The sequence below is a fragment of the Ascidia mentula genome, chromosome 5 (assembly GCF_947561715.1).
Source record: "Ascidia mentula chromosome 5, kaAscMent1.1, whole genome shotgun sequence".
Taxonomy (NCBI): domain Eukaryota; kingdom Metazoa; phylum Chordata; class Ascidiacea; order Phlebobranchia; family Ascidiidae; genus Ascidia; species Ascidia mentula.
In genome coordinates this window covers 300,776-323,434 of record NC_138570.1, presented here as the reverse complement: position 1 = coordinate 323,434, position 22,659 = coordinate 300,776, and the positions used below count along the sequence as shown (strand labels likewise).

The 22,659-nt window shown below is 40.9% G+C and overlaps 1 protein-coding gene across 1 annotated transcript; it reads left to right on the top strand.

The window, feature by feature from the left end:
* The first annotated feature begins 529 nt into the window (after positions 1 to 529).
* Positions 530 to 22,148, top strand: LOC145902312 (uncharacterized). Its single transcript, XM_082990241.1, has 54 exons — positions 530 to 598; positions 1,070 to 1,227; positions 1,666 to 1,775; positions 1,964 to 2,115; positions 2,380 to 2,597; positions 2,797 to 2,935; positions 3,299 to 3,364; positions 4,191 to 4,326; positions 4,716 to 4,893; positions 5,171 to 5,306; positions 5,867 to 6,031; positions 6,412 to 6,494; positions 6,818 to 6,953; positions 7,143 to 7,304; positions 7,624 to 7,746; positions 8,210 to 8,394; positions 8,493 to 8,670; positions 8,736 to 8,867; positions 9,039 to 9,192; positions 9,366 to 9,508; positions 9,623 to 9,769; positions 10,142 to 10,247; positions 10,335 to 10,516; positions 10,777 to 10,917; positions 11,154 to 11,317; positions 11,541 to 11,691; positions 11,883 to 12,028; positions 12,332 to 12,471; positions 12,637 to 12,728; positions 12,808 to 12,998; positions 13,259 to 13,378; positions 13,507 to 13,588; positions 13,930 to 14,044; positions 14,251 to 14,405; positions 14,470 to 14,604; positions 14,781 to 14,920; positions 14,982 to 15,103; positions 15,399 to 15,555; positions 15,895 to 16,074; positions 16,246 to 16,323; positions 16,506 to 16,617; positions 17,332 to 17,493; positions 17,707 to 17,889; positions 18,403 to 18,525; positions 18,784 to 18,974; positions 19,250 to 19,438; positions 19,725 to 19,905; positions 20,340 to 20,451; positions 20,702 to 20,850; positions 21,052 to 21,225; positions 21,408 to 21,467; positions 21,562 to 21,684; positions 21,759 to 21,847; positions 21,921 to 22,148. Exons 1-54 carry the CDS (start codon positions 553 to 555, stop codon positions 21,972 to 21,974), a joined length of 7,446 nt encoding a protein of 2,481 aa, XP_082846367.1. The 5' UTR covers positions 530 to 552; the 3' UTR covers positions 21,975 to 22,148.
* Positions 22,149 to 22,659: the final 511 nt, after the last annotated feature.

Here is a 22,659-nt window from a genome sequence, read left to right as displayed (position 1 = left end):
TTTTTTATGGTCCCATATTTGCTGCCGAACAAAATTAAAGTAAGTTGTGGGGTTCGTACAAAGTGATACGGCCTTTGTTATGTCAATATTCTTTCCTCTTTATTGCATCTGTGACAACTGGTACTTGCATATCTTGTACTTTTACTATTGCAATAACTTACATTTTTACATTCACACAGACCGGAATCGGATCCAGAACTTTGAAAGCACCAATCAGTGTGACTGACGTTGTGTTGCGAAACATTTTTTGAATTGCCAACAATGGTTGGTGAATTTATATTGTTTGAACCGAGAGCAGGCGTCAAATGCCGAGGATTCAGTTGAGTTTTGATCTTTCAGAGAATTCTTTAGTCGGCTGAGGACACGTTTTTAACGCTGGAAAATTATCGCTGATATTTTCCAACATAACTAAAATAGTAAATCGTTGACAGAATATTTAGAAAAGAAAATTTCTTTACTTCAATTGACCGTTTTAAGAAATATTCATTTCTGTTTGAAAAAGTTTGCAGATAAAGGGGAATTTATTAGAATGCGCTTGTGAAGCCTTCAAGAATGACTCGGTTCATGAAAACAGTGTTTATGATTTTCTTAATTGAAGGTGAGTATCATAAAAGGGAAATAACCGACATTGTTAAAAAGTTTGGTTTAATATCGTATGTTATACGCCATTTCCCTTTTGAAATACGAATATTCTGTCAGTATTTGGACACATCTTAACCTGATTACAAAGGCAAGTAATAAATTGTGTTCTCAGAGTTTGGATAAAAGCTTTTTTGTATTTGCTCCTCCGCGCAAAAGTTTTCTACGTGAGTTTATTTTCCGACAGAAAGTTATTAAGATCTTGGTGCTGACGTCACACAAATACGATAATGCTGAACACACACGCAGCCACCCTTTAAGCATAACATAAAGTACATAGGATAAGTTTATTGACAAAAACTTCGCAAAAACTGTCCGACCCGTGATCGTACTTAACAAATTCAACTGGCTTCAAACAAGTTTGTGCACCCCTGGGTAAAACAGAAAGTTAACAATGCTGGTGTCAAAAGTTTATTTTTTCTACTTTCAGGAAGTTGGTCGGCTTGTCCGAGCGGTTGGTTCCAAAGCGGATCCACATGTTTCTATTTCTCAGGGGGTGACGGAATCGTTCTCCCCTTCCACGAAGCTCAGGATAAGTGCAGAGAAATGGGATCGAATCTTGTGATTGTTAACGACACAACGAAAAACGTGAGCAGATATCGCTCGTTGCTGTCTTTACATTCAAAACATGACTTTCTGTTGTCCTAGTTTCATTGGGTTATTTTAGTCTGGTTTATGAAAGATTATATTTGGTTGAAATGGTGTTTATTGTTTCGCCCTGGGTCAGCTCACTCAAACGCGACGTGTGTCAGTGGGCGGTGAATGGATTAGCCGATTGAAGGACTCTTATCTATCGTCCCGTGCACACATTTACGCAGACTTCTGATATCAGAGCGTTTTCTTGCAGTTGTTTGAGTTTTCTTTGCCTTCCTGTTTGGTCGCCTCGATTTTAATTAAATAAAAACTAAAAGTCTAGCAGCGAAATATCTGAGAGGTTTCCTTACTTTCAAACCAGAACATTTCATTTTAAACATCGAAAACTCACCGGAACCCGAAACGCAGTGAGTTAAAAGGTTTGTGTTTCAGACATTTCTTCACGCTCAACTGGATGTGAACCAGGATGCGTGGTTGGGATGCCACGACCTCAACTATGAAGACACGTGGCAGTGGGTGGACGGGTCCCTCATGACATACAAGTATTTCATGGATTCTACGGTTTAAGACCTCTCCGTATTGTTATGTTACCACCGCAAGATTAATTATCATACCCTAAACTTACTGACACGCTGCTGGCTTTCGTATCTTGGAATTCGAGAACTTTCCAACAAAATTCATATGTTGTTTGTGAGCCCTCATTAAAATGCATTTTGTTTGGTGTCCGCAGTGCTTGGGGCGTCGGTCAACCGGATAACTGGGCGAGTAACCCAGGTGCAGAGGAGGATTGCGCAATCATGGTGCAGAACCTTGGAGGGTTGTGGAACGATATCAGTTGTTACAACCTCTACAATTTCTTCTGTGAAAGAGAGGAGGACGCTCGTAAGTCTGCGTGGAGATTAAATTCACTTAAACCCGTGGTTTAGAATCGCTACCATCCTCATTCAGTGTGAACATTATTGTTGAAGTGGAATATTTAAAGTTGGTTTATGTTATAAAACATGTTTATTTCCCCATCAGTTTATTACCATTCATTTGACAAGGAAGGTAGGGATTAGTCAGATTGAAATAAATTTTAGTTTGATGGAAAATAATGTGGCAAGAACAAAAGACTTGAATCAAAGTATTCGCACGTATTTAATTCAGACCAAAGCACCAACTGTCAGGCTTCGGAGGGCTGGATGGAATACAACGGCCGTTGTTACGTCATAATCGACGCCAAAATGTCGTGGACTGAAGCCAACACAGCTTGCAAAGCCATCCAAGCTAACCTGGTGGCGATCGAATCGGGAACAGAGCAGGAATTCGTTGCCCAGGAAACGAACGCAGCCAATCAGCACACTTGGATTGGTTTATCCACTGTTGTAAGATTTTAAACCAATGGTGAAAAATTATTCATTTATTTAGAGTGTTTTCGTTAAAAAAGGCTTGATGGCATTTACTATGTAGTTACAAAATAAACCCTTGGAAAATACGAATTAGCTAAACTTAACTGGATAGCTGGTAACTATCCACTGGAATCACTTCGGTGGAAATGTTAATGGAGGCATTTGTTTTTTAAAGGGTCACACAGACAACAAGTTGTATTGGAGCAACGGCAACGAATTCACCGAATCTTCGTACAACAACTGGGCGGCCGGACCTCCAGTTCTCCATCCGGATATCGACACTTGCATCAAAGTTGATCCGAGTGCTTCCTACGGTAAATGCTTCGATATTTTCATCCGCATCGAAATTGGTTTCGATTGAGAATGGGCGAATAACAAACACAGTGAAGAATTATTTGTCGCGTTCGCTGAACATTAATCACTTTTAAATAAATACCAAGTTGAATAGGTTCTTATCGAAATATTTTGTATTGACAAGTTTTGGTGTTTATCATTGGACGGTTTTGCTTGTTTTTACCTAAACCGGTTTTATTGTTTCTATGGCAAACACAGCTGGCATTGTTGCAAACGCAAACCCCGCCATCATAAAATAGAGTTTACACAACTTTTTCCTATTGTCGAACAAACCTGGTACAAAACATGCTGATTTAATCATTTTCACTTTACGATGTTCGCAGTGGGACCTTGGACGGTCGACAGATGTGGTGAAGGTCATGGTTACATGTGCGAAAGGGGATTCACCGGTAAGTCCGTCATTAGTGAAATCGACACTTTGCCACCGAACTTTCCGCATTTATTTAAATTGTTTTTCACGTGACAACACGTCCATCGGCTACGTCAAATCACGGGGTTGTTATGGGTGCGCTTCTGCTATTGGTCGCAAGAGTAAATAAGTGACTTGCAAGCTCTTCGGCATCGGGACAATCGGAGGTCAGACCTCTGTGTTTACAACGCGATTAAACCGTGTAGTAAAATGTCGTGCGCAGTCTCCTGTTGACTTATTTCAAACGGTCGCGTTGTAAATGAAATCCAATTGTTTGGGTCGAAATAACGGAGTTGGTTTATTTGTGTTGTTCGCTTGAGGTTTTCGCGTCCTAACAACAATCTTCACGTTGATACGGATTTAACGTAAAGCGATTTAACCAAATGTAGACCAGGGTTGGAAGCAAAGCAGTTTCTGACCGGAAAACGATTGAATTTCGATCAAATATAAATCATTGTGTTTTCGTATATTTTCCTTAGTACGTGAATGCAGTAATGTTAAATGCCATCGCATGCTTGGTAGGATCGCCCCACTGCGCAGGTCCTTATTTGGCGATCACAGTTATCGTATCGAGAGCATTAGGTTTACAGGCATTGCAGCCCAGCTGGATCAGACACTCTTTTAGCCTGCAATGCCTGGGCTGTTAGGCCTGTAAACCTAATGACACGTGAATGAATTTGCCAAATTTAAGTTTCTTATGACTGTTTGGGACACACTGGGCGTTGAATTCTAACCGGAAGGGGGCGCTCCGGATTGTTTTCGCTTACTTTCAACATTGCTGTAAAAGAACATCTTTTTGGTCACAGGTACGTGTGCGGAGGGTTGGAGATTGTTCAACGGGAATTGTTACTTTCACGCAACCGCTCAAAGCACGTGGGAGAGCTGGGTTTCCGCTGATGGGATTTGTGAAGCGATGGGGTCAAAGTTGATCAAGATCGACAGGTAAGGTTGTCAACCTTGTTTCTATGGAATGAAGTTGATATACCGGAAATTAATTCAATTTTTTGCCAACTTGCCAAGTGCTCAGCCAGAGTGCAAAAGAACGATTAAAACCGAAGAAGGTGACGACAAACCGTTTCCTACTTTGTCACTTTCAATAAAAAACGCACGGATTGGAAAAAATAGAACGGATTCCCCGCACTCATGTTTGATTCTCAGGGCGTTAATTCCAAGCATGGAAAGTCGTTGTTCAGTGACTAACTTTGTGGGGACAACAGCGATTTAACGCAGAGTTCAGCACTTAATATAGAGACACATTCCTGGCCCTACACGTCATCAACCGTGATTACATATGATTTGTAACAATATTACTACTCTCTATCTCACCCCAGTGACGACATACAACATTACGTCATGGCGTTGCTTCCCGACTACCTGGATGCGGGGGCTTTCGGTTTGTGGCTCGGATTCTCCGATGCGGACACAGACGGGAAGTTTATGTGGAGAGACGGCACAGTGGTGGATGAGGGATACAAAGTGTTCGGACCGAATCAACCAAGGGATCAGCCGGTGGGTTCAGAATGGAGTAAATTGAGGTTTTTCTCAAAAATCTTAACACGCTGAACGATGTTTTCAAGATGCATGACGAAAAGGCGGCAAAATTTATCATGCATGATCGCTTTTATTACGTGTTCCGTTGAAAATGAGGAATTATTTTCAAACTTTCAATTTCATGGAGAAAAGACTCTGCCATTAAAACGCTTTCCTACAAGTTAATTGCAACGAAAATCCGTTGGTTGTTTTACGCTGGCTGTGTAACAAGACTTGATGGCACTTTCTCTTGCAGGGAGCTTACGACTGTGGTCAGATGTTCACCGGTTCATCATCTGGAGTTTGGGAGACCGACGATTGCTTCAAACGACAACCCTACATTTGCCAGCTCCCAACTGGAGTTGATCCAACCCCGATTAACCCCCCGGCAGGTGAGGAGAGCTTCCGACATATTCAGTTTAATTAAAAAAGAAACATTTTAAAATGACACAAAGTTTGAAGGTTGTGCATATGAACATATCTCCATCCATTGTATATGAAGCCTATATTTAATAATCCAAAGCTGTGTTGACGCAATGGTTTAAAGGAATTTCGTATCGATCTTGTTGTCAATACTTAAATATAAATGACAATATCATCCCATCTAAACAATATTATTTGTCAAAACTATGCAGCAGTTTCACAAAGTTGGCGGCTCTGAAGATTCCATCGGAGCGAAAATTGCAACGACCAAATTCAAAAAAAACTTCAGTTTAGAAACACAAATCACGGATTTACTCGTAACTTTTAGCAAAAAGCGACTGGCCCATATTGTTGTTAACATTGTCATGTTTAAGACGTTCCGGAAAGAACTTATGTCATCAGTTTGTTGCTTGAAATATTAAAAGCACCAGGTTAAAATGGAAACGAATCGTCATGACCAACTATTGAAACGATAGTATAGGAAAAGCAAGACGTTATTTTGCTGCAAAATTTCACATTGAACTTTCAGACGTGAACAAGGGTTGCGACCCTGGGTGGTTAGGGTACGGCAGCGACTGTTATTACTTCGAGAGAAGCAAGAAAGTTGTCTGGCAGCAAGCTGAGGATGACTGCGTCGCATACGGAGGTCACCTGACTAGCGTTGTGTCTGCAGAGGAAAACGCGTACATAACAGGTTTGCTGGAGGGTTGTTCAACACAAACTGTAATATTAGCAATTAAAACCAGAAGTTCGACCTAAAACCTGAAAAGTAAAAAGTCAGTCTAAAATTAATACAAATGCTTAGGAACATAAATCTCACGGTTTCTTCAAGACAAATAGTACCTCGTGTAATTGCTACGAAATTTATTTTACAAACGTTTCGGTTGTCAAGAATGACTGTAGTTACAATCGAAACGTCTGTAAAATAAATTTTACTTACATGGGCATTACTGTTTGTCTTGAATATAACAGCTGTTGTCCACCGTTAACACATAACTCCAACCCTGAATTGCATGCAATGGTCAGTGTCTGAGTTGCTGTAATAGTGGATTGCTTTACAAACTGACTATTCAGGTCACGCATCTGCAACGGTTTGGATTGGTGGAAATGATCACGTGAGCAACAATGTATGGGTGTGGACTGACAAAACACCCTGGGTAAGTCCCTATAGTGGAAAGACACAACGTATCAATTTAGGAGTTTCTGTTTGTTACGTTTCATCTCTGATGCTAAATCAAATATTTTATGCGCGAACAAACGAAACAATTAAAATATTTGTGTCAACTCCCAGCCCCACCAACTTGTTTCAAACAGTTTTATTTAAAATTTGCAGAAATTTTTATCACAATATTAGGGTTTCCCCTGTTAAGTTTCTCTTACATTTCCACACATTTCCACACATTTCCACACATTTCCACACATTTTCACACATTTCCACACATTTCCACACATTTCCACACATTTCTAAACATTTCCACAGACCTTCACTGATTGGTACCAAGGCGAACCGAACGGGAACGCGGCGTGCCTCCGGTATTGGAAAGACGCCAACTTCAAGTGGGACGACAACGCGTGCGGAAATCAGTACTCATACATTTGCAAGAAGCAGAAGATTGGTGAGCTTCCCTTCTTATTATTCCAGAGGTTTCCCAGTAAAGGGTTTTTTTATAATGCAACTTCGCGTACCTAGGGATGCCCCACTGCATAGGTCTTATGTCGTAACACCTGTTTGACTTTGACGTCACAATATTGATGGGATGTTTTCACTTGAATTATTTAAACCGCTTCACTGACGTGTTCGGCAGATTGCTGGCAAGCTCTTGGGATGGAAGATGGAAGGATTTTGGATCAGGAGATTTCTTCCTCCTCGTCCTATGGTCCAGGATACGAAGCAACTGAGGGTCGGCTCAACAACGTGGACGACGCCACAGCGGTTGGGGCTTGGTCACCACAACTTAACTACGCTGGTGGGTGGTCATGGAAACGACTCTGGTGTTTAGCGCTTGGATGAATTTAGACGAGTATTTTTAAATCGAACACAAATTCCCGTGAGGATTTTAAGTTCGTTGAAGAATTTGATTCTGACCGATTTTGGTGCATATTTAATTAAATCCATAAAACCGCAATATTAATTTTGTAAGAAACCAAAGTCTTTATTTGTGTATAAGCTGCAGACAGATGGCCACTGTTTCGACCTAAAAGGTCTCAACCAAAGTCTTTATGTTTCCTGCATTCTTACAACACCAAGTGGCCTTTACAGCAAGACAACTCTTGGAATCCTTTCAGATTGTCCGGCGATTCCGACCGATCAACGACTCGACTGTGGAGGCGGAGGGGAACAACCTTGTCTGGACCGAGGATGTTGTTTCGATGATTCCGTCTCCGGCGTTGTTTGGTGTTTTCATAAAGGTGGGTGGAGTTCAGGATTTTTACCGATGGAATCTCGCAATATTACGTTCAAAATTTTCAAAACTTTCGCCAGCTACGAAAGATCGCTTTACTTAGGTAACTTGGAGTAGATAATTCTGAAGAGGAAAGCCATGGAGCTTCCCAATGCAACTACGCAGACTTGAACAGTTTTACATCAAATTACCCAGCACTGAACCGGGTGTTTTAAAATCTTAACCAGCAGACTTGTGGCAGCCTTAGCTTTCACCTCTTTAGAATAAAAATTAAACTGAGCATCTAAGCAAGAGGTTAACGAAAACGTTTTTGTTCTGAAAGAAGTTTGGAAATCAATTGACTCGAATGCAAGTCCAGTATACCCGGGTTTTGTAACCAATAAAACTTAACAAATGCCGTCTTGTTATCTTTAAACGAATTCTTAAAATCGACTAAGCTAAACTCACCGGTGTTTTGCCCTCTACAACAGGGACAGTCCCAGATGCGGGAACAGAGTGGCTCCAGGTTAAATTGGTTCCAGAACGAACCGTGTCAGGAGTGGCCACACAGGGGCGCCCTTCAGACGTGAACGAGTTCGTGAAAAGTTACCAGGTTTCCTACTCGACCGACGGAACCAATTTCCAGTTCGTCAAAGGTCGTTCGGGTAGCACTCAGGTTAGATTAACCTTGAAATGACCTTCTAACAAGACCGGGACACAAAAGTGATTGACGACTTCATAACGTCGAGTAAAAAACAACAAATAACTTTTCAGACTTTCTCTGGAAACTCAGACACCAACACGGCTGTTGCGAATAAGTTTAACGCGCCAGTCCTGGCATCCTATATCCGTATTTATCCGTACGACTACAATCTGTACCCAAGTTTGAGGTTGGAAGTTATGGGATGCACGATAGATGGCGGGGATCTTGCCACGCCGTCACCTAACGAAGGTGAAAACTAAAACTGATATTCCACTGCCGTAGAGAAAACGACTGACGTAACTTCTTGTGTACAGCTTGTACGTCGGTGACTCCTACGGAACGTTTAGATTGTGGGTACGGAGGAATAACACCGGCTGAGTGTGTGAATAAGGGATGTTGCTGGGACAACTCAATGAGTGGCGTCAAGTGGTGTTTCTATAAAAAAGGTGAACGTAACGGAAATATAAATGTGTTTGGCTTCAATCTCTGCATCTGTTTGTTTCGCGTCATCAAGCTACATGAATCAGTAGCCAACTATAACAAGTGTATCTCTATTTTCTTTCGCCTACGCCTTCCAGCGGCGATAAGAAAACGAGTTAACCAAAGTTTTCGTGTAGATCAGTACGACCCGAGGTGTGGCAAAGACTGGCAGTTCGATCCTCACGGTGAAATATATTGCTATCATTTCAACGATTACTCCCTGCGTACTTGGCAACATGCGAGGGATTACTGCATGGAAATGGGAGGAGATCTTCTCAGTGTTAATTCAAAGTTAGTTCTTAATATTTTTGAAGTTGCTTCAATCTCCGAATTCTCCGCCAACATGAAATCTACAAAGGAATTAGAAATTTGATAATTTCTTTAGAATTGCTCAAAGTTTATTGGAAGATAATCTCATCATAAATAGTTTCACCAACTTTATTTTCCTGACGTCATTTATACAGAGCGGAGCAGTCGTACGTAAGCGGACAGCTAGTGACGTTGGTGATGACGCATGCTCTGTGGATCGGAGCGAACAGAAACGACGAAAACTCTGGTTGGAAATGGTCGAACGGTCAGCCTTTCAACTATCTGTACTGGGAGGATGGTGAGTGTGGTCAGATTTGATCGAAATCTTGGTTAATTACATCTGATAAGTAAACAAACATCAACAACATGATTCCTAATGGCGCCCTCACAATATTCAGTCATTGCGTTCCAGGCGAACCTAACGGAGCCGAGAGCAACGAGCATTGTGTCGAAGCTTACACTTCCAACGCCAAGTGGAATGACATCAACTGCGCCAACGAGAGGGGAATGGTTTGCAAGAAGTTCGCAAATATCGTTTTACCCACACCGATTGATGAAAGTAAGATATTTAAAGTTTAACTGACGTCACGGGTGACCTGTGATAAAACAGAACTTTTTAATGGAGTTCCACAAAGGGGTCACATTGACATGAAGTTTTGTTCATCGCTCATCCTAAGCTTACCTCTTGTATTGATCGTTTGCGGTTCATTTTCTACAAACAGATCACAGGCATTGGTTTAGTTCTAAGGCAAACACCATCAATATCTAGCTGCGAATGCGCAGTTGCCAAATAACCTTAACTGTATGTTGCTGTAAATTGTAAGTTAACTGTATGTTGTTGTAAATTGTAAGTTAACTGTATGTTGTTGTAGGTTATTGTCGGTTAACTGTTGTCAGTTGTAAGCTACTTACAGTTAACTTGTAACTGCAGACGAGTACGTGATCAACATATGCGAGGGGGAGACTTACACCCTCGGTTGCCCCGGAATGCAGATCGTCATCCATCACGCTTCCTATGGAAGATCCAACATTGAAACGTTAGTATCAGATATCGCTTGATGGTGAAATTCTAAGGCTCACAACAAAAACCTGACTACGTTGTTCATCTTTGCTCGTGATTGCAGGTGTAGCAGCGACCAAGGAGTTCCTATAGGAGGTTGCCACTCAGTCGATTCCCTCGATATCGTATCGCAGAAATGCAACAACATGGAATCGTGCACTCTGACCGCAAGTAATGACGTATTTGGAGACCCTTGCAGTGGAATCTACAAATACCTGAACGTCATTTACTCATGTGAACAAAAATGTGAGTGGGTTTTGGTTAATGACTCGAAACTGTAGACATATTCTTTCAGTAAATTGCTTTACGTAATACTCCTTGGAATTTAATTACGTGAGTAGCAGCGGCTCGTGTGTAACTCCCCATTTACCGATAACCCATTTTACGTATTTTTACCCCTATTTGCGAGTAGATTTCACATATATAAATTTAAACCAAGTTTGTCAAGCGATTATTTACCACAAGTGCATTTGATCCATGATAACCCCGACTCTGTTATTGTGCAGCATGTTTTAATGCTCTGGGAGTTGAGAATGGAACCGTGGCCGACTCGCAACTCACTGAGTCAACTTATATTGACAACCAACACATGGGGGTAGACGGGAGGTTGAACGGACCGAGAAGTTGGGCAACAGATGAGGGAAAAGGTGGTGTTTATTGTCCAACCTGAAGTCAACTGTTTTATTTTCAACAGAAGATTTAGAAAGGAGTTTGGTCGAGACAGAAAATATAGAAATATTTTGCCAACTTTAAGAAATTCGATTTTTAATAATTTTCCTCACATCTGTATATTTCAGTATTCGGTGGACTGAGGAAATATTCCAAGATAATTCTTCAAATGCAGTTTTCAAGTTTCATGCCAGCACTCTATCCCTACTTGCAGGAGCTTACATGCAAGTGACCTTCCCATCCAACATCCGGGTTACCGGGGTCATCGTACAGGGAGCAAACGACGCCAATCGTTACGTCACAAGCTTCACTGTTGCATTCGCGAACGACCCAACGCTTCAAGAGTGGACTGATTACACCAATATCGGTAATATCCTGGTAAGATTCACTCTGATTCATTCATTTTGCTTATTTTCGATGTTTTTGTTGTACAATGTTTGTCACGCTTTGTTCGGTGTTTACATTTTGTTCGAATTCGTTTGCAGGATTACAAAGTTGTAATTTATTGGTCGGATTTTTTAATATCATGGTCCATGGTTTAGATGTTTGATAAATAAATGTAAATAAATCATGTCTTCATCTAACTGTGAAATATTCGCAGATGAATTTCACCGGGAACAGCGACCAACAAACCCCGGTGAGAGTGGTTTTGGCCGAACACGTTTTCACCGCTGGGATTCGAATCCAACCTCAGAGTTGGGTGGGAGATATGATTGGAATGAGGTTGGAAATCACAGGATGTAATCCTCTACGTGAGTCTAATATGAAGATGTCTAAGTTGTGGCTTACTTTAGAACTTAAGACTGATTTCAAAAGTCACCTTGGTGGATTTTGGTAGAAATTATAATATTGATCGTGTTTCACCGTTTGTAGTTTTTACCTCAACATCGGCTTGGTTTGTTAATCATTTTTTCGCGAGGTGACTTCCCTCTTTCCACTTCAGGTGAGCTGGCTTGCACAGAACTGGGTGACGTCATACTGGCAGCTGACGGTGCTGATGACGTCACAGTGGTCCAGGCAGAATGTCCAGGGTTGTGTTCGGTTTTGAGTGGGATTCCTGTCGTGTATGGTACGGATATTTACACTGGGGTAGGTTGGAGCTGAAATATATGCGAAGTTCACGTTGACATAATAATCTTCCTTGTTAAATTCTATCAATCTGACCTCATGGTGGGAATTCTCTTTTGTTCTGATAAATTAACTGTAAGTGTAATAACTGATGACGCTTGCAGCACTAAAGCTAAAACAGCTTTCAAATAAATCTGCTGACATCAATCAAAGGCTTATTGCTCACATAGTGGAATAACAAGTGGTGGTGGTGGTAGATAACAGTAGGACAGTGTTGGACGTCCATTCGCTATCAATCCCAACACTGGATACGAAATTTTCCAGAGCTCACAGATTTGCAACGCGGCTGTACATGCCGGAGTCATGCTTGACCGCTTCGGAGGCCAGGTCACAATTGTGAGAAAAACTGCTCAGAGTTCTTATAAAGGCACGGTTAGAAACGGCATCACTTCATTTGATGAAACGTAAGGAGTCGGTAGTGGTACTGTATCTTTGAGAAGGTTTAATTTTACTGATAATAATTTTTGACCTTGTGTGTTTGTTTTCAATTTTTGGTGTAACTGACAGAGTCGGATACAACGCAGATGTTATCCAATATTTGTAAATAAAATCTGTTCTTCCCATTTCAGATATTACCCCGTCGCGTTCGCATTCTCCGGTAACGAGAAAAGTTGTCAAGCAGGTTGGACTCCGTTCAGCAGCTTCTGCTACTTCTTCTCTGGTGAGTAAGACAGCAAAGTTGAACAAACGAAAGTTTAAGATAATTCTTCTCCCTTTAAATGTTCCCTCCCACTTTATAGAGGAGAGAGCGTCGTGGGCTGTGGCAGAAGCGAAGTGCGTGGAGATGGGAGCTCATCTCGTCTCGATCCGGAACAAAGTTGAGCAAGATTTCCTCGCCCAGCAAATCAACTTGAAGGATTATCCGTACTGGTGGATTGGCCTCAACGATCTGAGATCCTACAACGAGTTTGAGTGGAGCGACGGGGATCCGGTAGGTGGCGTTTTAGTTTTTTCTTCATGTTCAACAAAACACTGGGTGGAAGAAGCAAAAAAAAAATCACAAATATAAATTCCATTTATGATTCAAAGCTCCTCTGGTAGGAAAACTACTTGTTTGGACGACATTTCGGTCGTTGTTCAATAGACCTTCATCCGGACAAGTTGTTTTCTTGCCAGAGAAGCTTTGAATTATTGAGTAATATACCTGGCAGCATTTGCAACAAACTGTTTGACTTATGATATTTTGCGAAGGTTCTTTACACAAACTGGGATCTCGGCTCTCCGGATAATTACGAAGGTAAGATGGAGAACTGCGTTGATTTCTACCAAGCGTCACAAATGTGGGACGACTATCTCTGCGACGGCATTAACGTGAGTAAAAAATGGCGATTTCGGTTTCAATAAATTAATCGCATCATATAAATATTCTTGGGTTGATGTAACTTCACGTTGCCAAGTTTTTTCAAGGTAAAATCAAACAATATTTCAAACTTTTTCAGAGTTACGTCTGCAAGAAATACAAGGATTATTATTCAACGGATGAGACGGTATCTCCGACGCCCCCTGCCGGATGCCCTGATGGTCAGTTTCGACAAACTGCAAAAAAAATACTGTTTTCAATTATTCTGAGATTATTATTAGACAATCCACCATAGTTTTGCTCGGTTCGATCGCTTCAGACCAAACAAACACAGGATATGATTCATATTTAAACCTCAACGTGGTGAACCAGAGCCTTCACATAACTTCTTGCATTATCAAAATGTTGTTGTTGTTGTTGTTGTGCAACACAGTAGATTCTGAAATCATTGTTTTGTGGGCGATCTTGTCACCGAATGATTTGACGAATTTAAACCAGATTTAGCTCTGGAAAAATAAAGTTTCTCGATCGTCTGTTGGTTCATGGTCTCTTTCCTCCATAGGTTGGTCGGCTTACGAGGGGACTTGTTACCTCTTCCAGAGGGTTCTGCGTTCTGAGGGTGATTCTGAGGAATACTGTGAAGGTTTGGGAGGATTCAACGTCCATGTTCAGAACCAGTAATTGTTTAAAATGAGTTGGAAAATATTTGAATGAATGTTTTTCTGGTGATCCTGACGACAAAATTTCTAAGGTGTCACTGTTGATCAAACCTGAATAACCAACTTCCCAAATAAGTTTGTTAAAATACATTCATCTCCATAAAATAACTTATGCCACACCCGGGCCGGGACTCGAACCCTGAACCTTCCGTGTTTTGATTCAGGTACGTGCAGAGTTTCCTCCACACAATAATCGGATCAGAAGACTGGAGATGGTGGATTGGACTCCATGCTCACGTCACAACCGATACTGGGGTGTCCTGGGAATGGGAAAGTGGAGACCCAGTGACGTATGATAACTGGGGGATTGGGAACCCAAGTAAGACCGAAGTGACGTAATTTACGTCGTGCGATGACGTCACTAATGTGGTTGCTGTTTTCAGATATCGATTTAGGCGAATGCACTGTGTTTTACGGTGGTCAGTTCGGTCAAGGAATGTGGTACAGTCACAGGTGTGAGAAGCAAGCTTACTCGATATGTGAGAGACCGAGAGACGGATGGACGGCGCCTCCAGTTAGTGAGTTCACCCCCATGCGTTCAGACTTGTTACTGTGTGAAAACTTAAGTATTTTCCAAGTTGACAAAACTTTCGCAATGATATTAAATGGCATCCTTTGATTTTAGGATTTAAATAACCAACTTTGAACTAATTGCAGAGTTATTTGCTAACTGGACTTAACTAATATTTCTCAGCCACACCAGCGCCATCTGGCGGTTGTAAATGGGATTGGTCGACCCCGGATGTATCGAGTGGTTTCTGTTATAAAGTTTACGCGCCCGAAGCAGCGGGAGAATGGGACAAAAAGCAGGGTTGGGAGAACGCGAGACATCAGGTCTGGATGAAAAGCTTCGATATTTCGATCGCGTTTGTGATTCCAAATACTTTGTGTTCAGTGTTTGACTGAAGGCGGGGATTTGGTTTCGATTCACAGCAAAGACGAACAGGAATATTTGAACGGAGAATTGAGTGGAATCGGAGTCCTGAGTACTTCCGTGTGGATCGGACTCAACACAAGGTTTGTTAACAATTTTATTCGTGTTAAGAAACCACGTGCTTGCAAACTTTCACGACCCAGTTTAATTTCCATCAGTGATTGTAAGAAGTCGCCTGTTAACAATATTGAATTTTGTTTTTAAACAAACCTAAACCAATTATATCAAGTTATTGGCAGCAACTGCAAAATATCAAGTAGGGATTCCCCTTGTCAATTCGACGTCACATTACTCTGCATATTTCTTATCCTTCCAACGTCACATTACTCAGCATATTTATCATCCTTCGACTGGGGTTGAAAGTTTGATTTTGCGCAGAGACAACGTGGGTTGGTCATGGTCGGATGGCTTCCCTGTCGAGTTCGTGAACTGGGTCCCGGGATCCCCCTCCTCCACACAGGACAATACTTGCGTCGCGATGAAGTTTGAACCCTCCCTGGGGTCGGGGATGTGGGACAATCTGAACTGCCATCAGGTTTGTCGTGATTGAGTGCAGATCATTTTGTTGAAGGATTGGAAACAATACGATGGACTAATATATATTATATAGAAAAATAAACAACAATTTCAACGGAAAAACCAAAGTTAGGTCATTGAGCAGAGCAGACATCCTAAGTTACCACATATGATAAACGCAGCAGTGTTCGAAAAGTCCGCTCAATGTCCAGCATATTAGCTTTGGTTTTTTCTGTTTAAAACAGAATTACATAACTTCATTTTTAACCAATCATAATAAACAATGCGGTATCGTAGAAGCGAATATATTACATTACTTTCATTCTGCAACATGTGGATTGACAAAATCTATCTTTAGGCTTTGGATTGGATCTGCAGGCGACCGAAAGGGATTGACGTCATTGAGCCAACAAACCCTCCAACTGGCAAACCCAACACAGCTTGCGGGAGTAGCAATGACGGGACATGGATTGAATACGAAGGGATGTGTTACTTGTTTAACGATATGCTGCCTGTTGACGTCCACACTGCTCAGAGGGTATTCTGTGATTTCACATGTTTAGTTGGAAATATTTTAACATTCAAACTATCAACGCATTTTATTGAGAAAAATTGGTGTAAATTCAAACAAGAACAAACGTTTTGATATTGATATATTTTATTACGTAAATTATCAGCATAACTTATAAATATTGTTATATTGGAACAGACTTGTCAGACAACGGGAGGGGAATTGGCTTCAATTCACACCATCGCAGAAAGTGCTTTCATCACCAACCAGATAAAAGTAAGGCTTGTAATAACTTGCTTTAATCGGGTTCCACCGTTTCGACAATTCAACAGCATTTAGTTGTAAATTCCGAACGCTCATTTACAACTCGGCCTTACGTGTTAACCGTAAACCTTGCTTTAAATTAATGCGTTGTCATGGTAACCGCAGTGAGTCAGGAATAAATTTGTAAAACGCAGCAAATGCCGAGGGTTGATCGATTCTGGATCGGACTTCGTGAAATGGGAGGAGTCAATGGACAATATGAGTGGACAGATGGAACTCCGGTGGATTTCGTAAACTGGAGTGAAGGTTTTGATTCTGTTTGTGAATTTATTATTGAACTGAATTACTATCGGGGCGTTTTTTTCATCTCATGTTCATTTGTAATTCTGCATTGGATAAATATGTAATGATATTCAAATATCACTCTGCTGCAGTGATAAATATATTAGGATTCAACTGGGAGCATAGGGGTGACTGGGGTGACATGCCACCCCTCACAAACAAACAGGGGTGACAATGCATGTGCTGTCACCCCTGGGTATTGTTTAAATTGAAAATGATTGTCAGAAAAACCACACACATTATACTATGCGTTAAGCTAGTTTCAAATGACCTGTATTATTACCGTCACAATCAGGACAAACACAAGTATCTCGTGGATTGTTACGCAACAAAGTGACACGAAACGAAATTCGCGTTGTTTGCGTTATGTTTAGGGCGATACGATCGACGAAATGTTTTTTGCGTATTTCAAAAACCTGGAAAGTCACCCTTAATATTTTACAAATCATTAAAAAATCGACGCCTATGATCGGGAGCCTTGTTTTTAAAATAGAGAGAAACTAAACAACTAAATCGTAATGTTTTTAAAAGAGGGAATATTACATTTTCCTCAAACATTTTTGTTGTACATAGTAAGTCACAAGGATAACTTCACTGGAAATTGTCGTTTTAACCATAACTTAGACTGCTGAAGTTTTCATGACCAGAAAGCAGAAATTGCCACAAAATCTTGCACAGGCGAACCGAACGATGCAGTTGGAATCGAACAATGCGTGACGACTTTAATGAATTCTGGAAGATGGAACGACGATAATTGCGGGTTGAAAAGATCCGGGTTTATTTGCAAGAAGTATTTGGGGGCTCCACCGAACCCACCCGGACCCACTGATCCCTGGCCTGGTGAGATGTTTGTATTTCTGTTGGTAAAATGTTCTATATTTTCTCCATTCACAGGAAACGCTGGATTTGCATGCGTTGCTTTTTGTGTTAAATTGAACTAAATTGCAACTTTTTGAAATTTATTGTTCGGAGAACTTCGGAGAATCCGATGTTGAAAATAAATGGCTCCCAAATGTCTGGTCAAACTTTTTAATTTCCCGATATTTCCGGCAGGCGGTTGCCCGGCAAACTGGTTGATGTACACAAACTACTGCTATCAGATACACGGGGAGATTAACGTTTGCGATCCTGCTGTTACCGATAAACCCGAGTGCGCCGCCACGTGGCGAGGTGCAGTGGAATATTGCAAGAGCGTTGGAGGAGCTTTGACAGCGATTCACGATAAATATGAAAACGGTAAGAACAAGAAATTCGATCAGAAAAATGTTTGTAAAAATACGGAGTTTAAATCGGTTTTAACTAATGTTAAAAGCTTATATACTGCTATTTTTGTTGCCAGGCATACTAATTAATCAGAATTGCTCTTCTGGCACTTAGTTTCTAAAGTGTTTATTGGAAACCAACGTTTCGTCTGCCATCCGGCGAGACTTCTTTTATGTGCGTGATGCTTTACTGTTGACATAACCCTGAAGAAGTCTCGCCGGATGGCAGACGAAACGTTGGTTTCCAATAAACACTTTAGAAACTAAGTGCCAGAAGAGCAATTCTGATTAATTAGTTAAAAGCTTATTTTAGGTTTTAACCAAATATCCAAAAACTTTTTGACTTTCTTTTCGTGAAAAGGAATGTTTCTTTTCGAACATACAGAACTGTTAAAAGTGTTTACGTCATAGCTTATTTTTGATCGAAAGATACAACCATCAGTAGTGACATCACAGCACGGTCTTTAGTTACGTTAAATCTTCTCAGCTTTCATCACGGCTCAATCAATCCGGGCTTACCACAACCTCTGGATCGGTATTAGCGACACCCAGTGGGGATTGTACACGTGGGCGAATGGGGACGAAGTGACTTACACTAACTGGAATGAAGGTACACGTGCTGCAGTAGCGGAGGAATAAGTTAATAAACCTAATAATTTCGATCAATATTAAGAATATTGCAAACAACCTTGGATAATGATTAATGTGTACCTCTGACGTCACAAAACCTGTCGCGAGAACACGTGAAAGTGGATTTGGTTTTGGGCGATTGAAGGTTTGACATCAAATCGACACCAAACAAGCATTGGAATTCCTCGATAAATTGATCAACATTTCATAATCCCTGTATCGTCATCTCATTATCCAGGCGAACCGAACCATCACAATGGTGAAGAGAATTGTGGAGAACTTTACCACGCTGAAGCATTAGCTGGGCGTTGGAACGACAAGCATTGCGATACTGTCACTCCCTTCATTTGCTCCATGAGCAAAGATCCACAGACTCCGCCAGGACTTGAACTCAACCAGAACACGAAATGTCCAAGTGGTTGGGTGCAGGTAAATTCATTGTTGCCAGTTGTATTAAAGTAATGGAACTTAATTCCTTTGTCAACAAAAATTAACAGTGAAGTTTTCACTAAAGGTTGATTTATTGAAAAAATATATTTTTCATTGTTCATTCCTTTCTGTGGTTTAGCGGCGATTCTGTCATGCAAGATTTTGTGACTCTGTTAAAGTATTTGGTGGCACCTTTTTAATTTTTCAAACTGGTTAGATGAACCAAGCTTTGATTTGAAAGCAACATCTCACTTGCTAACTGGGTTTTTTCGCAGTACAACACAATACAAGACAACTATGTCTGTTACTTCCTGGACTCGACTCCGAGAAGTTTCGACGACGCGCAGCAAAACTGTCGGAATCTGAACGGAGACTTGGCGAGTTTGCAGACGATGTTCGACCAACATTTCATCACAAGTTATCTGAGGGGACAAACAGCTTGGATCGGAATGAAGCAAAACCAGGTTGGACGAACATTTAGGAGATGAAATAAATTACTGGAATATTCCGGTTCCGGTGGGGTTCGAACCCACAACGAAAGATTAGGTTGAAATAGTGCCTGCAGCAGCTTCACGTAAACATTATTGTCTGTTGCTTACAAAAGTTAAGATTGGCTTTGAAGTAACTCAACACGATCTGGCGAAGGTTGCAATGAAGTGGGAACTTTACTGCGACGAAACCTAGCAATAAAACAACAACATCTGCAGAGCAAACTATGTTCGGTATCTTACACAACACATTAACATACAGGACACTCAGGACTGGGTGTGGGTGGACGGATGGCCGGTCTGGATTTCAAACTGGGGAGAAAACCAACCAACTTCTGACATTTCCAAGTCTTGTGTGATCAACGTCGACTCTGTGTTCGGATCGGAATGGCTCACGGCCGAGTGCAGTAAAGCGTATCCTTCCGTATGCAAAACATCAACAGGTTTGGGAGTTATTGAAAATCTTTGAATAATTTGTAACCACACGTCCTGGAAGGGTAAAATAACGTCACAAATAGCAAAGGGTGCGATTACTTTGGTGACAGGAAATTATTCCAATTTCGCTTCTGTGCCAAAAAATAAGTAATTTGTTTGGTAAAAACGTTGTGGGGAACATTGGAGTAAATGACGGGTATTTTAGTGGTTGTTTGTTTCCTAATTTGCGAGATAGAAAATGACGCAAAGAGAAATGTGATATTAGGATCCAACTTACATATGATTCATCAAAGACTTACATGCGTTCATACCAACATATATGAGATACCGCCCAAATCTTCGAAGAATAACCGAGTAATCCTAATGTTAAATGAAAAATCCCATGAAAACTTAAACGGTGAAAGACTTCTGTTGGTTCTTATGTAATTTTTTTTGCCCACAGAGGAGATACCGCCCACCCCCGGTACAATAGAAGGATCTTGTCCAGATTATACTTGGGAGGAATACGGTGGATTCTGCTGTAAGGCTTTCGTAACTCTCAACGGTCAAAATGAGTAAGTTGGATGGAACATGGGATTGTAAATGCGAGTAAAGCTTGTCACAATGAAGAACTTTAAACTAAAATTGATTAAATATTTTTGCTGATTTGTCTTCGTCGAAACTTACTTAAAATATTGATGTTCACTGAATCATGGCAAGTAAATATGTTTCCTTGTGGAATAAGATTTCTATGGCCAAACATTTAATGGATGTGAATTTCCATCATCTTAAACTTTACAATGTTTTCTTTGTACTTTCCACCAGTCCAAAAAGTTGGCCTGACGCCGAATACGAATGCACGTCATACGGAGGTCACCTTGCAAGTTTTACGTCACGTCACGAGTTGGAATGGATGTTGAGTTGGTATAATGAAACTGAAACTCTCTGGGTCGGACTCAGGAGCAACGGACAAGGTCGCTATGCAATGTTTGGAATATTGTTTAAAAATGTTTGGCAGACACAAAGGCAGAAACATCTACGTCATTGCTTTTTGTTGCAATTGGTTAAACAGACATCTTGCCGCAAACATTTAGCATCAGATTAAAAACCTATACAAGGTCGTCTCGTTATTTTTTTTTTATCCCACGGTTCAAAACCATGTAAAACAATGGCAGGAGGATGGTCGTGGGTGGACGGGAGACCGGTTTCCTTCACTTACTGGAGCGAGGGAGAACCGAACAACGCAGGAGAAGATAACGAGGATTGTGTGGAGATGTACGGAGGAAGCGGAAGGTGGAATGACATCAACTGTCTTGAGGAACACGGATACGTTTGTCTCACACCGAAGAGTAAGTTGTGTGTGTTGTTTACACAGTCTTTATACATTATATAATGACTTTAATCCCTAATAGCGAAGAATACAAACTCGATAGCACCGCATAATAGAATGTCATTGTTCGTTGAGGTCATACCCGACATCACCTTCAATAACTGTTACTTGCGCTGAATTATTTTGTTAATTGTGTTTCAGTTTTGGGAACGGATGACAACGGGAATAATATATTTTACACAACACCGAAGCCCCCTGAAGGTACGGATTTAAACATTTCACATCAAAGCGACGACGAGAAACTATTTCAATATATTTATAAACAATTAATTTACTTCCTCTTACGTCATCTCAGAACACAAACAGAGCAACGCGGGGATAATTGCTGGAATAGTGATTGGAGTCGTATGTGCGGTTCTACTTGTTGGTGGAATTTCGGTCTACTTGTACAAAAACAAAGGCACGGCTTCTAAAATAGGTCGGTAGGAATAATTCCAGCGCTACGGTAATCCCTTGTGTTTGTTGTTTAACAAAATAGCTTTCATTTTCCAGCGGAAACTGCAAGTGATCTTCCAAGTGGTTTTGTCAACAAAGTTTATTCATTAAGCGGAAATGCACCGGAAGAAAAAACAGCAGACGTGGTTCGTTGTTACCTTGTGGCAATTAGCACACATAGTGCGTGATATCCACAACTACACGGCAAATGTTTTTCAGGTTCCTCCAGTTCACTTCGACAACCAGAACTATGAAATCGACAGCAAAGCTTGAAAAGTGGTTCCTGCACAAATGTTTTTTTTTTATAATTTGTCATCACGACCTGAGAACAAGAAGCTTTTGAACGCAAACAGAAAAACTTCGGGACTGCTTCATACAAACAACATACATACAACATACAAACAGGATACAAACAACATACAAACAGCATACAAACAGCATACAACACAGTTGTTTGTGTCTGATAAATCAGTTCTTTGACTCCGCCAACTCCTTTAATGTTCCACATCCCTCGCAAACACTTTTGTGCCAAACATATTTTTTGCTTTAAAAGTTGTTTTCTGCCAAACTTAAATTGTGTCATTGAATAAAATTATATCACGAACTTCATGCATTTTTGACAAAACTTAGTGTGTAGCATATTGTAATGTATTTTTTATCGGTTTTATCGCCTCGTCACGATACTCGTGCGATTTTAAGCCGATAAGCTCGCTCTTGCACGAGATGGAAATTAATCATGGCCGGCTTTGCAAGACTGACATTTTCCGCTACAACATCAGCCATTAGATTTTAAGTTATCTACGTTTGTTTTATGGCATTTTTACCCAGTCAACGCGCCTTGAAATGAGTCTATAGATTGACCGTTTGGGCTGAAGAGGCAGACAGATTTTGAATTGTATCAAAGTTAGCCGACCAAAAAGAGAATTCAACGGCTAGTAATTTTTTTCCCTTATTCAAG